The following is a 17,629-nucleotide window of genomic DNA, read 5'->3' as shown; positions in this document are numbered from 1 at the left end:
TTTTTTTTTCCAAAACAAATATTCCCTCCGTCCCAAAAAGATTGCCCTCATTTGACTTGGCACAAAATTTAAGAAATAAAGGAAGACTTTTGAAATGTGTGGTCCAAAACAAGCCTTAGATATTTGTGTGGGTGTAAATCATCTCATAAAGTTAAATTGTTTCTAAATATAGAAAGGGGACAATCTTTTTGGGACAAACTAAAAAGGAAAGGAGGACAATCTTTTTGGGACAGAGGGAATATAAATGTTAAGTGTGATTTGCTCCGCCATTTGAGTTCGCCGAAATTCTATAAATTAAGTGCCGCTTTTACAGAATAGTTTTTCGTTCTATCCTGGAAGTAATTAATCCATATAACTTGGGCAACAGTAAAGGAATTAAATTCCCTAAAGAAGCAAATGAAATTTGCCTGCTCAAAATAATTTTTTGTTTGTTTATGTTTTTTTATTAAGCTAATGTTTTCTGCTTCCTGATTTTTTATTTATGAACACGAAATAATAACACTAACTTGAGCCTTTTAGTTTGTACTGTTGTTTCTTTTATGCTTTTCGACGGCCAACATCTTAATTATGAAATTACATACTAAGTCCAGAAAATTTGCAAAACCATTAATATAGTCAAACACACCCATAGTCTGATCTGATTCTGATATTTGCAACACAGATACGACATAACCACCCTTTATCCAAAAAGACAACAAAGACACCCCTAGTGTCTGACCTTGTATTTAATTTTATATTAACCGTCAAAACCACTTCTTTATCTACAGACTAAGCCAAATTTTATCTTTTCTATTTTTTAATCTTCGGGAAACGGTAATCATAGAGAGGCCGTCTGGATTGGCTTGTAAGTGGTCAAATCAATTTATAAGTTGTTTTTTTATTTTTTAGGTGTTTGACAAACCAGCTTACAAGTTAAAAAAAATGGTTAAAATAAACTAAAAAAATAAGTTGGGGTAGCCCAACTTATTTTTTTGGCTTATAAGCTGTTTTTTGGTCAAACCAGCTTATAAGCTACTTTTTTTAAGCTACGCCAAACAGGCTCATAGTCTCGGGACCTATTGATGTGTCACTATTTACTAGTTTGGAATTCAAACATTTTTTTAATTATAATTTTCTCAGATATTTTGTAAGTATTTTAATTATAAAAGATTTATGATCCATATCACTTTTATGTTTGTAATTTTTTTTCATAAAATATTAAGAAATCAATGTTATTAAAGCGGGAATTATAAAGTTTGACACTCCTACATCCCGACCCAGAAGTGTTGAAAGAATTAGGTAGCATCCGAATCAATATTTGGTTCTCAAAAAATAAAATTAATCAATGTTCACAATCAGATCGAACGACCTTATCTAGTCTAGACAAATATATATTCTAATTTTGAAAAGTCAAGCTATATGATTTCATATTTACAAACCTGCACAATACCAATGGAAAATAGTGCTACTCAATGAATACATAGATAGTGACCTTTTATAATTATAAGGAGGATTCTAGATATCTATTTATTAAATACTATAAAACCAATTTGTCCCAAGGATAATTAATTAGAGAATAAGACATTTGCCTACAGATGTCCAATTTTCTTAAAAAGCGGCTAATCAATCATATTTTGTTTGTTTATATTATTGATAAATTTCTCCATCGATCAGATTAACTACAAATTAGTCAATGACTAATAAAAACTGACGGATAAATCAAAGATTCATTCTAAAATATGCCAAAGATAAGTCAGATTCTTGAATTGTACAATGCGACTCCGACGTCCTGCACCAATATTTCTAGACCCTGCGATGATAAATAGACAGTTCCGATCCGTCAGTTTCATAATACATAAATTTCGTTTGACTTTTTTGTTTTTTGTTTTTTGAAAAGTAACTAAGCTGATCATCCTGTATGACTAAAACAAAAACTTCGATTTAGATTTTTTATATTTCCCACACCCAATATGGATCCGCTTATGGGCACCAGCTAATTATCCAGATTCGCATTGGAAAGTTTCATTTTAGGATAAAATGCTCTTATCAAAGACGGGTGCATTCTCAAGTCTTAAATTGGAGACTTATAGTTAAGGAACAATCTTTAATGGTTTAGTTTAGAACAAATAGAGTATATATTTGTGAATGAAATTGAACTGTACAAGTTAAGAAAAAAATCTTATACTAATAATATAACTTCACAAACTAAATCTATAATATCTTCTGTACAAATAATTCAAACGTTTTCTCAAAGCCAAAGGATTACATTCCAAGAATTATATTTAGACATGTACTGAGATAATATGCAAATGAGCTAAAATGGTTCCTCCAAAATAACTTGACATTATTAATTATTTAATTTCATTACTCTGTCAATTTAATTTCATTCTTAAATTATGACAATGATTTTCACCCCCAATTTTACTTTGAAAATCAAACTCCCCCCTCAATTATGAATAATAGATATTCTCCTCCCTTTATCCTAAACAATGTCTATTTTACCCTTACCATTTTCAATCCTCCATCTATGTAATACCTTTTTATATTATAGAAAATTTATTTATTAACCTATTTATACATTTTTATCTAAATTCATATTATAAGTAGAGTATGAATTTATCACAAAATCAAAGATTACTGTTACGATTGATATTTTAATATTACATGCATTAAGTATGTATATACACGTGCGCGCACACACATACATATTACCTTTTATTTTTACATATATTTGTATGCGCGTGTGTGCGCGGGCGTCTGTGTGTGTGTGTGTAAGTTTCACTTCTTTTTTATTCTCTATTGTCAATACATAAACGAGTTTAGGTTGTCATTAATGGAATATTTTAAATTAAAATTTAAAATTCATTTAGAATATAAATAGATAATTTTTTAGGAATTTGTTATAGAATATACCTCTATTTTTATTAATGATTTTATATATTATATTACCTTCATTGAAATATATTCATAAAATTATTATTACATGTTATTTTTACTTGTACATATAGATATCATAGTTTTGAGTATTATTAATAAAATTCTTATTCTTCTCATTTATTTCATTATAGAACGGTATTAAGTTATATACTCAACTAGTATTTCTAATTTTTCTTTTTCTGTCTCGAAAATAATTTTTTTTTAATAGGAAATTTGTTACATAGATTAAAGAGATAAAAGAACAAAAAGACAAGTTAATAATGTAAGGGTAAAATAGGAATTTTAAAAAGCCAATTAGGATTAAGGGCTGGGGGGGGGGGGGGAATGAGTAAAGTTGGGGGGTGAAAATGATTTTCACCCTTATGACAATTAACGTGAATTTAGCATGAACTGGAGTATTGAAGCAACCAATTATTGTCTTGTGATTTATAGGTCACGGACTCGAGCCGCAGACTCAACCATTGATACTTTAAGGCATAGCCAGCATGATTTCAATTTTATGGATTATGAGTTGTAGAACGATGATTTTAAGTGGTACACACTGAGTTCTAAATTTAATATTTGTACACATTTAATGTATTTCTTAACACAAATATACTATATATAAACATAGGCGAATTCAGAAATTCAAGAGGATGAGTTTACCGTTGCTTTTAAGCTAAGATATAAAATTTCATAGTGACATCAACTTGGAGCGCAAAACGTTAAAGGCTGCTTAGAATTTTAAAGTGCATATTGTAGGGTTCGATCCAACGGCCTTGATGGATTAAACCTCACACTTAACCAGTGCTCCACTCGGTCTAGTTTGACCATGTGTTCCTTCAATTAATATTAGATATATTTTACGGATTATATACATAATATACCGAGTTTAGTCGGGTGACCATGAGTTCGCATGAACCATCTTTTATACATAGATTCGCCCCTGCTTATAAAGAAAAAGTTACTCGCTACGATCAAACCCTTATCCGAGCTTCTAGCTCCACCCCTACATTAAACGCCTTAGAGTGCGTTCGATGCCCTTTAACGTGAATTAGCATAAATCTCTAAATTCTCCTGATGCCTTTTAACGTGAGTTTAGCATATAAATATTAAAAGGGTGGATCTGCATGCCTTGGTGGGAGATCTAGGAAATAAAACTAAATTCATTAGATATAGACAGTTAATATATAATATAATATTACTTACTGTCGGAAATCAATATTGAGAGAAGGTGCATGTGGAACAGCAATGGCGGCAAGAGCAGCATTAGAAAGAACCATGGTGGTTCCTTCCCTAATAGGCCTAGAAACTGAGTTTCTTGCCCGGTCAACGATCTTTATCTGAATTGTCTCTCCATGTTTACAAGCTTGAGGCAATACTGAGTTAATGCAACTGATCAAATATTGTCTCCCACATGCTGCTCCATTGTCCCATATCCCTTCCCCTGCTGCTGCAAAGTAGTTGCTTGATGGGAACTGTGTTGCATCACTTCCAAAACATGCCGTCGCTGTGGAAAAAACAATTAATTACTTATTCAGAACAGAGTGGTTACCTGAATTCTCACTTTTTATGTTAGTCTATGATGGAAATTGTTAAAAGTTGGCTTTGTTTGTTTTATAGGTCATAGGTTCGAGCTGCTGAATCAGCTATTGATACTTGAGTCAGGATAGGCTGTTTACATTATACTCCTTGAGGTACGACCCTTTTTTATACGTCGTGTGAACGTGAAATATTCTGTGCACCGAATTGCCTTTTTTACGAGTGAAATGAAAAGAAGAAGAAATTTGAGAGGAACTTACGTGTGTATGGTGGGTTATACTGGCTGGCAGTTCCAAGATCAGCATGAGAGGCATGAAAGAGGTGAGCAAATAGGAAAAATATCGGCAGCCATGATGAAGCCTTTGACATCATCCTATAAAGGCAAGTATATATATACTTAGGCTTGTTATTTGCAGTCGTTTCGACTGTATATATACAAGAATGGTGAGTGTGATACGATTTTGGGTCAACTCTCTTTTAATATACATATATAGTAGTCTCAGGGTTACATTAATTAATTATAGAAATCTGCATCCAATATTTAGAGCCTGTTTGGATGGGCTTATGACTATAAGCTGCTTTAGATAAACTAAGTCAAATAGGTCCAATTATTTTTTTGAGATTATTTTAAGCACAAAATGACTTTAAGCTGGCCAGTCAAACACTCAAAAAAGCTAAAAACAACTTATAAGCAACTTATAAGCCAATCCAAACGGGCTCTTACTTTCAAAATAGTGAATCCTCTCTCGTTCACCCCTCAAATGGTGCATCCGACATTAATGGGTTCAGCAATTTCAGTAGAATACAATGTTTTGATCAAATCATACTTATAATATGAGTGTGAAAAAGATAAGATATAATTAGGTAACATTTTAGAATTCAATATCTCAATTCATAGAACTCTGTCACACGTCTAAATTCTGATCTGCCATGATCACATCCAAAAATCAGGCTTCAAAGAAAGATAATATGTAGTATTCTTTTTTTTCGTTTTTAAACATTCATGCTAGACTTAAGTTTGTTGGACGTCACATTTATTAATAGGACATCCATTCAAAGTCAACTATATATATTAGGAGTATTAGGTTTAACTATTTAATTTGTAGTATTCTTATTTTTGAATTTCTCACGTACATAGAAGAGAAAAGGCCTACTTTCAACATTCCATCAATATGTATAGGGAAAGAGAAGAGAAGAGGTAATGTACCCTTCAATACATTTGAAAAGAAAAACATCTATGTGCGAGCTTTTGACATAGAGAATAGAGAAAATTTAAGATCAATGAAGACTATAACAACTAACAAACCACTAATAATAAATGTAACGCATATAGTTCAAGTGAACACATTAAATATGAAAGTTTTGCATTTGACATTACTTTAGCAATATTTGACTTTTTTCAATACTCCTTCCGTCTCAAAATATTTGTCGCACTTTTCATTTACATGCCCATTAAGAAAACATTTATAATATTAGCATTTGGACTATTTTACTCTCTTAACATATTTCATGCTCTCTCTCCTCAATAAATATTTACTCCATTAATGATGAAATCTCTTAAATGTTGGTATGTGAACTCAAAAAATCAGCCCATTAATGTAATTAATACAAGGGTAAAATGGAAAAAAATTACTTAACTTTATGTTGGAAAAATAAAACGATAAATATTTTGAGACAAGTATTTTTAGTAAGGACGACAAATATTTTGAGACGGAGGGAGTAGTATAGTACTCCCTCCGGATAAAAAGGAGTGTCCGCTTAGCCTTTTTTTTCTTAGGTCAAAAAGAGTCTCCACTTGTCAATCAAGAAAAAATTTACCTTATTTTTATCAGATTTGCCACTATTAAGTGTTATGTGATCAAATCTCAATACATATTTAATTAGGAGTAGTTTAGTCAAGTTACCTATTTTTTCTAGGAGTTTGCATTTTTTTAAGAGGTGTGCAAATGGCTAAGTGAACACTTTTTTTATCCGAAGGGAGTACTAAGTTTGAGTTTTTTGACTTTTTTTTTAAATGCTACCTAAAACTTATGTGCCCGTATAATGAGTTTTTCTCGATGGATAATAGTAGAAGAGAATTAAAAATTCCAAAAATTGTAAGACTGAATTATGTTTGCATTCTAGAATCAAATGTTCCTTCTCTACACGCAGTCGTCCACCATCAATCCAAAATATGATAAGGAATTGAATATTTGAGGAGGTACAGGTAGGCAGACCTTTTGTTGGTGCATGTGAATAGCTGGACAATATATACAAAAACAGAGCAAGTCATGTGAAAACAAATGGAGAAAGGTATAAAAGCAATTGATCTTGTATTGGGTCAATGAACGGCTGCCGACTTAGGCGATTAATTCAACTAATTGATATCACCTATATGAATAATTCTTTTATTCCGTTTTGTTTTGTCACTAAATGTACATAAATTTCAAGAAATAGTGAATCTTTCGAGATAATTCACTTTCATGTGATTTAAGCATATTGGCCAATTTATCACATTCAGTGAAATTGGTTTCACGCTCATGGATTGGAGCACTTGTAGGCCTATAAATAAGATATGACTAAGCTATCTAGAGTGGCTTTTGTATTAATTTATTTATCTTCTAATTGTGTTACTTGAATTTCAAATGCGAACATTTATGATTTGCTCTAACCTAATGTGGCTACATATTCATTTGTAAAATTTTCACAAACAGCTACCTTGTAGTTCCTTCTAACAACCTATAACTATATGTTTTATATTTACAATTTGTAGCTGGAGGACCTATATTTAGCTAGTAGACGCATCGACTTAAATATAGGATAAATATAACGGAAATACACACGCTGAGAAAACTGAAAGTGCTATATTTATGGAAACAAAATCTATTCTAATTAAAATTAAAATCAGTTCTTAATGTTCTCTGATTCACGCAAATATCCTCCCATTCTATATCTGATCTCATATCTCATTCAAACAGCTAACAAATTAAAAAAAAAATTGAATTAAAAAAGTACATTCATATTTTTAACAAAAAAAAAAAAGTTCAAAAACTAGTTCATCAAAAACTTTGAAAAATAACAATATCAAACCAGTGAACAGAGTTCGTTTTAAACGACGAATATATATTTGAATTCATCTATTGAAATATCGAATTAAAGTTGAGTTCATAATTGAGGTAACAACGTTTTCACTGCAACTTTTTTTTTTCTGAAATTTTTCAAAATATATGAAAAATATATCTGAGATATAGTCAACAGAAACCAGAATAAGTAATATTGAACATAATAATCAAAATACAATTAAAATATAGCCAAAATATAGTCATAATTGAGTTCATAATTGAGGTAACACCGTTTTCACTGCAACTTTTTTTTTCCTGAATTTTTTCTAAATATAGTCAAAATATATCTAAAATATAGTCAACAGAAACCAGAATAAGTAATATTGAACATAATAATCAAAATACAATTAAAATATAGCCAAAATATATATATGAAAAACAACTATTAAAATATCAATCCAAAACATTAGGAATTGAAAATACAGGAAGTAACGAAAAAAAAAACGAAAATATAGGTTAAATACACAGTGAAACGTAAAAATCAATATAGAATCTTACCTTTTTTGGGAATTAGATTTGAATTATGAGTGAAATTAATGAGTAGTTAATTAGAGATAAATAAGGAAGTTGAACAATTATAAAACTGATTTGAAATTGGAGGAAATTAAGGGATATTGGGCATAATGGCGTGTATTTAGAGGGATAGGAGAGAGGGACCTTTTTTTTTGCTTAAATTTAGGGGTGTGGGAAGTTAACAGATGAGTGGTAAAAAAGTGATAGCTATAGGAAGTAAATATGTTATATTTTAGCTACTAAATATAATTATTGTAAAGTTTAGTTATGTTTCATAAATAGGTAATAATGTAAGCTATGTCAAGTAAATTTTACTATTCATTTAAACATATGCATTTTCACAACACCTATAATGTGAATATATGGGCCTAAAGTTTTAACATTTACTCTCATATAACGTTGCTGGTCTTTCAATCGTTTTTGAATAAAAATGTTAATACTTCATATACATACTAAAAGTATAAGTTTTATGGTCAAGGACTCAAGGTTAATATTGCTTTGGGTATAGATAAAGCAAAGGAAGACATTGTATGTGGGATCGAACATGTGAATAATTATATGTTAATGGTCTTCAGACAGATTAGTAGTCTAGTACACGGAAAATAATTATGCACATGCTGTATCATAGACTCATCATTTTATCTTTAAACAATCCATAATTTGTAATTTTAATATTTAAATATTAATCCCTTAAGTTGTAAGTCTCAAGAATCAATCAAAATCTGAAGGATTTATCGGAGTGATGGACGGTGACCCAACATGGATGGCCGGAGAAATTACTATTTTTCAAAGTGCAACTTGCAATTTTCAAATGAATTTTATACAACGAAAACTATAGTATTTAACATTCTTTTTATAGCCAGATCCAATCTTTTGATCCCAGAGAGAAAAAATTAATTGAATTTCACACGGGAAGATTAGAGATATCTCGGTTAATCACGCTTTTCTTTTTAGACTTCTGGAAAAAAAAAAACATGAAAAAAAACAGCTTGAATATTATGATTCTTCCATCACTCTAGAATGAAAGGGGTGATTCTCGTAATCTTTTATGAGATCTACTTCTATGAGTTTATACACATTTGAAAAAATAATCTAAATAGCCACCCAACTAACAACTTAAATTAAAAATAGTCAGCGCATATATAATATAAGAATAATCCACGTATAATATGTGTATAAATGTATATGACCATAATTTATGTATACCGGCAAGAAAAAATAAATCTGGCCAGCTATTTGTCTAAAGATCCCGGCACAATCCCATTACATAACCCTTATTATTTAATTAGGTTTCAATCTATAAAGACTTTTGGAGATTGAGGTTTAAATGAGCCTCATCACCTGTTTCCTCTCTATTCGTCCCTTTAATTTGAAAAAATAAACTAAGTGTAACGATATTAAAGAATTTTTATTAGCCAAGAACTTTGTGGAATCGATCACAGGAAATTCACAACCAAAAAGAGCGGGATAGAATTGATTTGAAAACTAAAAAACAAGTCATTGAGAGGGAGACATACCTTAATAGATCTTTTGGATGCAGAGACGAATAATGTCTGCTAAATAATTGAAGAATTAGGCTTAGATTGGAGATTCAAGAATTTGTATTATATGTATATCCTAATGACTCATGATCAAGAAGCTTAACGGACTTACAAGGAACAAAATCTTGAATTTAATTGCATTTATGAGGTTATTATTTATATCAGATTTACCCCCAAAAAAAAAAAAAACTTAGAAGTAACAAATTAGATACTTGATTGACGGATGCTTTATCCACAAGTCACAGCAATATTAAAAACGTTAACTTAGAAGCAAACGTTAACAAAACAATGGTATGCGTCTCTTTTGGGGGGAGTACTTTGACTGATTGATTTTAGTTGTCTTTATGACAATTTCACCCCCACAATTTGCTTCTTCCAAGTCCAGTTAGGACTTGATTCAGAAAGATGCTGGACTCAAAAGACTAAACAGAATAATGCATATTCTATATGTTCACACGTTCACATTTCGATATTATTTCTAATCGTGGAACAAAAACTACTCCATGCGTCTCAATTTAAGTGTCTTAGTTTGACTTGACACGGAGTTAAGAAATAAATGAAGACTTTTGAATCTTGTGGTCTTAAATTAAAGATGTGTGTAGTCCTTTAAATCTTGTGGTCCTAAATTTGCCAAAACTTTCTAAATATAAAAAGATGCACTCTTTTTGGGACAGACTGAAAAGGAAAGTAAGACACTTAAATTGGGACGGAGGGAATAATAGATTTCCATCCAAATATTAGATCATGATGAAATATCTAGACGAATCTATATACAAAATTTGAGGAAGATTGAGGCGATCTGCATAGGTTTGGAGTAGAAATCTAGAGCTCAAATCGACATAAAAATATGACTATCAATAATATATATCACATCTATATCGTGTATGTCACACACAGATTTTCATAGATAAGACAAATATACATGATATAAAAGAGATACACTGCTATAATCGGGAGATATACATGAGGATATACAACATGCTTCAACTCGTCTTCTTCGATGCACCAACTCAAAATTCGACTAGCAACTCTCCAAATCAACGCTAAGTGAACAGAAAATTTAGTATCGCTTCACACGCGTATTTCAACAATATTTTTGAATACTTGAGTTACAACACTTTCCGTATTTCGATTTTTAGATATGAGACTCCAAGCTCAATAATGGTGGATTTCAAGGTCTTCTTTCAAATTCAATAATTCCAATATGTCTCCGATGGTATTTCAATGACTGAGGGTGGTGGTAGTATTAGTGGCGATGTTACTATGTTGGTACTACTACATGGTGGAGGAATGGTGAAAAAGAAGATAAAGTTTTGCGCAATTGCCTAAGGTTTTAAAATTAAATTAAATTAAACTGAGTAAATAATTAGTAAATAGTTAAACCAAATTATTGATATGGGATATTGACATGTTGATACAATTCTCCTTTTTAATTGGCATATTTTTGACCCATTTTTTTGTTGAGCAATTTAAGCCGTAAAATATTGGCAGCCTTCAGCCACATTTGATTCCAATGTACCCCTAAAATCACGCCTAGTTGGTATTCTAAAATTAAGTAACGTATCTTTACCAAATTATGAACAAAAAATACTGGTAGTTTATTTTGAGAATAATTCTACTGCCTTGAATTATATTCTCCTATTGAACAATTAACAAATACGTTTTACATAAAAAACAAAAACAACAAAAAAAAAAAAAAAAAACAGAAGAAGAAGAAGAAAGATTTTTACTTCAGGAGATATTATTCATAAATCAATAAATTGTTGAGTATAAAAAAGAATATATGTCATGTATATTTTTATAATATCCCCAAAGTAGGGATTCAATTATTTTGTTTCCCTTATTTTATGTTTTTGCAGCAACATTGAAATAAATGTATACAAATATGTTAGATGAATACAGACTAATGTATACCAATGTGAATTATAAAGATACCAATGCAAACAAATGTATTCCAATTTATTAGATGAATACATACCAATGTATACCAATTTATTGGGTGAATACGGACCAATGGATACCAATTCCAGCTCAAACAGATATATACAAATTTGTTAGGTGAATACGGACCAATTCCTTATGTGAATACAATAGATACACTTGCCAATGTATACAACATAGCATGTGTAGACAATAATGTATATAAATTTCAACTGCAGTAACTATTTAAACAAAGAAATACGTGTATACATTAAGTGAATACAACAGATACACTAGCCAATGTATACAACATAGCATGTGTATACAATAAATGTATATTAATTCCAACCGCAGTAACAATTTAAACAAAGAAATCTATGTATACATTATGTGAATACAATAGATGTATATAAATGCCAATTGCATTAAAAAACAGTATTTGTGCACATTATGTGTATACAAATCAAATTGCAAAATTGATATAAATTAAACAGACACCATGTATCTAAAAATGAAAATTAATATTCATGTGTTGTATGCATGTAACTTGGAACTTGTTATACTACAATGGTTAAATTAGATAAGGACTTTGCAGTGATTTGTGTGTGTCAAATAGAGAAATTCACGGATTAAAATGGACAGATTTAGGAGAATAAGATAGGGAAAGGTTGAGACGAGATATCTGATTCTAAATGAGTAAGAAAGATTTTAGGAGAATGTTTATGGGTGGTTGCTACTTTTATTCACCGAAAAAAGTGATAAATGATCATTTTGTGCCAACTACTCAAAATATGGCTAATACATGCCAATTTGGTCCCTTACTTGATTGATACACAGTGCCAATTTCCCAATAATTTTATTTGGGCTGAAACAAACAAGATGCAATTTCCCCTTAAGATAAGGCCTTATCGGGGAAGATGAAAGCAGTAATTTGCAGTAATGTCCTTATTTTGGGGTGGTCTTTAATTTTTTCTCATCAAAATGAAAGTATTTAATTTTTGCCCTTCGCCTAAATTTCAGGATTCCGGATTCAAACCCCCGCTCAGGCGAAAATTTAAAAAAAAAAAAATCGTTTGGCGGAGGTTGCCTACAAACTCTGCTCCATCGGGTATAGTTTGCCTGCAAAACTCTTCCTTAAGGCAGAGTTTGCAGGCAAATTATGCTGATGGGGAAGAGTTTGCCTGCAAACTATGCCTTAAGGTAGAGTTTTGCAGGCAAACTATGCCTTAGGGCAAAACTCTACCTTAAAATTCTGTCTTAAGGCAGAGTTTTGAAGGCAAAATTCTGCCTTGCAAATCCAAACCTCTGCCTTGCGAAATTTCTTCTTTTTTAATAAATGGAGTTCGAACCCTGAACTTGGGTATTAGGTGAATCGCAAAAATTAAAGATCACCAATTTGAGGGCCAAAAATTAAAGACCACCCCAAAAGAAGGCCAATCCGCGCAAAAAAATGAGATGAAAGCTCTACAATCTACACCAAGAAAACAAAAATTGAACTGGACGTTTGACCAAACTTATCCACCGGGAATGTACTAAGTTGGGCCTAATGGGCTAGTTAGTTGGACAAAATATCAAAACAATATCAATCCCCAACACTGTCCATCTTATCTATTTTCTACATATTCCTAAAAAATTATCACGTAGGGGAGAAGGGAAAGGGAAAAAGAAAAAGAATTAGTGAAAATCGCATTCACAACACTCCTATTAAAAAACGTTAGTAATTAGTTTCAATTAATGATTGAACCAAAATCGCACACTTAATTAAATTGATGATCATATCAAGAAATTGCAGAGCGGGAAATGTTCCAAGAATGATAGAATTAATGTATCTGACAAGGTACTACATTTGCATAAAATAAGTATAGTCAATTACTACTACTTGGTACCATATTTTCTAGAGCAAAAGAGCAAAGGATTTGATTTATTGTGTTTGTCTTTTTCATTAATTACCTCATAATGGATTATAGTTTATCTTCTACAACAAGCGAAGTTCATTTTTTCCAATGGTTTTCTTATCCGACAAGTAAAGTTCACACCCCTCTCTTTCTCTTCTTTCTCCGTCCTCCTCGATTCAGAACCATTATATATTTTACATTAAATCGCACAGAAGTTTAATTAGCATTTTGTATTAGTGAAATTATATAATCCAACTAAACACCCGTCGTAGAAAATAATCGAGTTACTGATGGCCTTGCAAATTGAATATGAACACTTGCGAGACTTAGTAGGCGTTTGGACATGCGGTTTGGAATCATAATTTGAAACCATGAGATGTAACCAGTGTTTGGACATGCATTTCATCTCATGGTTTCAAACCATGGTTTGGTTTGAAACCCCAAATCATCCAAAAAGACATGATTTGGATTTCAAATCATGGTTTCAAAAATTTTAAATATAAAATTTGACTCATAAGTTTATATATTGTAAAAGAAGACCCATAAATTGGTAGACAATTACTCTCACCTACCATTTACCAACCTCATTAACATCCACCAACCTTTATTTATATCTACCAACCTCGTTACTCTTCATGTTAAATTTTCGTTTTTATTGAACTAAAGTTTGATCAATTGATGTTGTATTTTTTAAAAAGGCCTTCTAGTAGCGTATTAATTTTGTTATTAACTATGACTTGCTCATTTGGTAAGATTGTATAAGAATTGAGAATGTTTTGATAGTTATCACAACTTGTGGGGTTTTTATGTCTATAAGAGAAGATACAACTTAAGATATCAAAATTGCATGTCTAAACATGATTTGAAACCGTGGTTTCAAACCATGTCCAAACGGCTCCTTAGTACTACTATATTTTAAGTCGCTAGCTTCTCTAGCTATGAAGTTTGTTTTTCAATAACTTACTGGGATTAAAAGAATTATCACAATTTCATAATTAGCTTTATGATAATATAAAGTCGTCCATTGAAGTTGCTTTCATTTCTGGACAAAAAGAAAAATAAACTTTTAAAATTCTTATCTAATTACTTATATTATTCATTATTAATTATAAGTCATACATCTCAATTTCTTGATCGTTGGCTTGTGATTGAGTACAGTGACATTGAGCTCACCTAATTCTATCTTAAATTTCATTTCAAAGCTAATACAACAAAGTTTATCGTTTTGTGACTTGCCAGCAGAATTGTTGCTTTCAGAATTATCCATTTCACCAAAGACAAAAACAAAGAACAAAAAGAAGTTAAAGTATACACTTTTTTAATATACAAAATTTTACAAACACATACTTTTATCAGCTTAACTTTAATTTATTTCTAGAAAAATACTTTAAGGCTTAGCACCCTCAGAGATGCCCTTATTAGTATATTTTGGTAGTCTGTGTTACACGAACAAGATATAGTTACAGATAAATTTATGTTAAATTTGAAATAAAATATATCATAAACATAATTTATCATTAAAACTTTGGAATATATCGAAAATAGTATAAATATATTTGATGGTATATAAGTAGTTTAGTATTAGGTACAATTTGTTAAATCAATTCAAACATATCCATAAAACAAGTTGAGGTCTCAACTTACCTACTAATTAAGAAAATGGAGAATTCAAATCAATAGGCAGCTAATAAACTCTTAAATTGGTTGACTAGGACCCCATAATTAAATTGGTTGCAACAACATCTCCCTTAATTTGTTTAAAGTTTAAGAAAATTGTTTGCATCGCTCCATAAATTGGTGTTTGTTTGTATATTTTTTTTTTTGGGGGGAACACGCGTGAAACTTCTTAGAGTAACATAATCAAATTTTTTGTATCGAACACTTTTCTGAGAATTTTTCTCATAAAGCGTCAACACGCTATTCAAACAGTTTTGACTCAATTTCCAGAGAGATTCAATAAAACAATTTATAATCTTGTATGATAAAATAAATTAACAATATGTTTAACATTATATCGAACAATCAGCCTGCAAGAGATGACGCCGATTACAACATTTTCCCCCCCAAAAAAAAAAAAAACTAAATCATTTAGTTGTAGGTTCCACATCATCCTTTTTGAAATTTATATAAAAATAATGAATAAGCACATAAAATAAATCCCGTCATATTAATTTAATGTCGCAGACTTTAGAACCTTTGAAAATCTCAACTTCAATAAACGTTTACGTTTGGCAACAAATCTAATGGACTTTTGAAAATATCTCAGCTTCCTAGTAAGAAAAAGTAAACATATACGTAGCACCCAAATTATTAATTATTTCAACGGTTAAAGTCCAAATATGCAACACATTTGCCCGTCGTTAAAAGGTTGGTGCAAAGATGCCCCTAGCGTTTTTTTTTTTTTGCCATACATGCCTTTGAGTTAACGGAAAATATTGGAGGGCATATTTGTTCAGTTTCACAAACATTAGGGGCATATTTGAGCCTTTGGAATTCCTGAATATTACGGCACAAATAGTTCTCAGATTTTTTTGTAGTGCACTTTATGCTAGTCAATAATTTATTGCAACTGCATTTTGAAACTCCACAATTATCGTACAACCCCTCACTTTTCTCTCTTATTCTTTCACTTGTTTATGAAATGTCGGAAGTTTCGAGTTCTTCAAATAGCTGTGGAAGGGTTTGTGGATGTGGAGTTGTGGAAAGGTTTGTGGACGTGGAGTTACTGCACTCCATCTCACTTATGGACTTCAAATAATTCTACTAAATTTCGGTTATGCGTGAAATTCATGAAAGAGCCAAACCACATTGAATGTTATGTAAGAAATTGTATAAATGCTTAAAATGTGATACTCTTTCTATTATTATTATCAAAATTTTGAGCACCGCGGGAGACATTTTTTCATGTGTCATAAGTCTAATATAAGTTATCTCCTTTTTTATATTTATGTTTTTTGCGGTAATTGTTGCATCCATTATTGTGTAGATATTGGGACTGAGAACACAAAAAATATCCAAAAAGAACAATAAATTGAAAAATAAAAATTATATTATCATTAGTAAAAAAAATCTTTTGAAAAGAGAAAATGATGCTCTTGTTGTGAAAACAGTCTTTAAAAAATGTTTGTAATTGTATCTACTCTTTTAGTTGTATAATTTTGATGTAATACAATGGTGGATGGATTGTAATTACAAATGTTTTTTTATGTTTTGGAATGCAATGATATTTTGTGTCATAATATTCAGGAATTTCAAAGGCTCAAATATGCCCCTAACGTTTGCGAAACTGAACAAATATGCCCTCCAATATTTTCCGTTAACTCAAGGGCATGTATGGCAAAAAAAAAACGTTAGGGGCATCTTTGCACCAACCTTTTAACGACGGAAAAATGTGTAAAATTTCGCAAAGGTTAGGGGCATATTTGAGCCTTTGCCGTTATTTCAATAACAACAACAATTTTTTTTATCACAAACGGAACTATTAAGTATTAATTAATTCAAAACTCTTAAAGCATTTATCTATTTTATAGATGATCACTTAACTTTCACATTATTGTACTAAATCACTTGATTATTTTTTAAATTAATCAATTTTACCTAAATATCACGAAAGTAGCTAAACTATTTTCGTAACAAAAAGGTTACTCAACTTTGTCTAAGTATCACAGGAATTCATTAGGAAGAAATTAATAGACATTTTATATGATACTTAGACAAAATTGAATAATCATTTTGTTACAAAAGTATTGCTTAGTGACTTGATATGATACCTAGGGAAACATGAATGAATTTTTTGTAAAAAATAATAATTTAGTAACTTTTTATGATGTTTCGACCAAATTGAATGACTTTTTACAAAGAATCATTGAGTTACTCTTAGGCAGTAAAATAAAAATTGAGTGATCTTTCATAAATTACTAATTTAAATAAAAGCTAGTGGGTCTTACAATTTGATTTGATTTAACATTAATGTCAGTTGAGAAGTATTGTTGGTTCGGATTATTATAAAAATAAATGAATTTCGATGATTTACTTGCTGGCAAAAGCCTGGACAATATGATGGCCCAAAAAGGTCAGACATTAGAAAAACTAAAATAGGATACATGTTTGCAGGTAGAAACAATTTGGCCGGGCAACAAAGTAATGAGACAGGTCCAAGTTTGGATTGTAATTTGACAAGTATGTCAAACATTAATTTGAAGAGTCTCACACTTTTTTTTAT

General features: G+C 30.7%; 1 protein-coding gene across 1 annotated transcript; it reads right to left on the bottom strand.

The window, feature by feature from the left end:
* Nucleotides 1–1,599: 1,599 nt before the first annotated feature.
* LOC132643871 (EG45-like domain containing protein) lies at nucleotides 1,600–9,721 on the bottom strand. The gene is made up of 4 exons (XM_060360396.1): nucleotides 9,569–9,721; nucleotides 4,698–4,810; nucleotides 4,105–4,405; nucleotides 1,600–1,789 (listed from the first exon to the last, which is right to left on the bottom strand). Exons 2-4 carry the CDS (start codon nucleotides 4,807–4,809, stop codon nucleotides 1,783–1,785), a joined length of 420 nt encoding a protein of 139 aa, XP_060216379.1. The 5' UTR covers nucleotide 4,810; nucleotides 9,569–9,721; the 3' UTR covers nucleotides 1,600–1,782.
* Between the last annotated feature and the right edge of the window lie 7,908 nt (nucleotides 9,722–17,629).

This window comes from Lycium barbarum, chromosome 1 (assembly GCF_019175385.1).
Source record: "Lycium barbarum isolate Lr01 chromosome 1, ASM1917538v2, whole genome shotgun sequence".
NCBI classification, from domain to species: domain Eukaryota; kingdom Viridiplantae; phylum Streptophyta; class Magnoliopsida; order Solanales; family Solanaceae; genus Lycium; species Lycium barbarum.
This window is presented reverse-complemented; position numbering and strand designations above follow the sequence as displayed.

Excerpts from the sequence above, each read along its gene's own strand:
- LOC132643871 (XM_060360396.1), bottom strand. The coding sequence starts at position 4,809 with ATGATGTCAAAGGCTTCATCATGGCTGCCGATATTTTTCCTATTTGCT. Across the intron at positions 4,406-4,697 it reads GTATAACCCACCATACACAC|CGACGGCATGTTTTGGAAGT; the intron begins GTAAGTTCCTCT and ends TTTTTTCCACAG.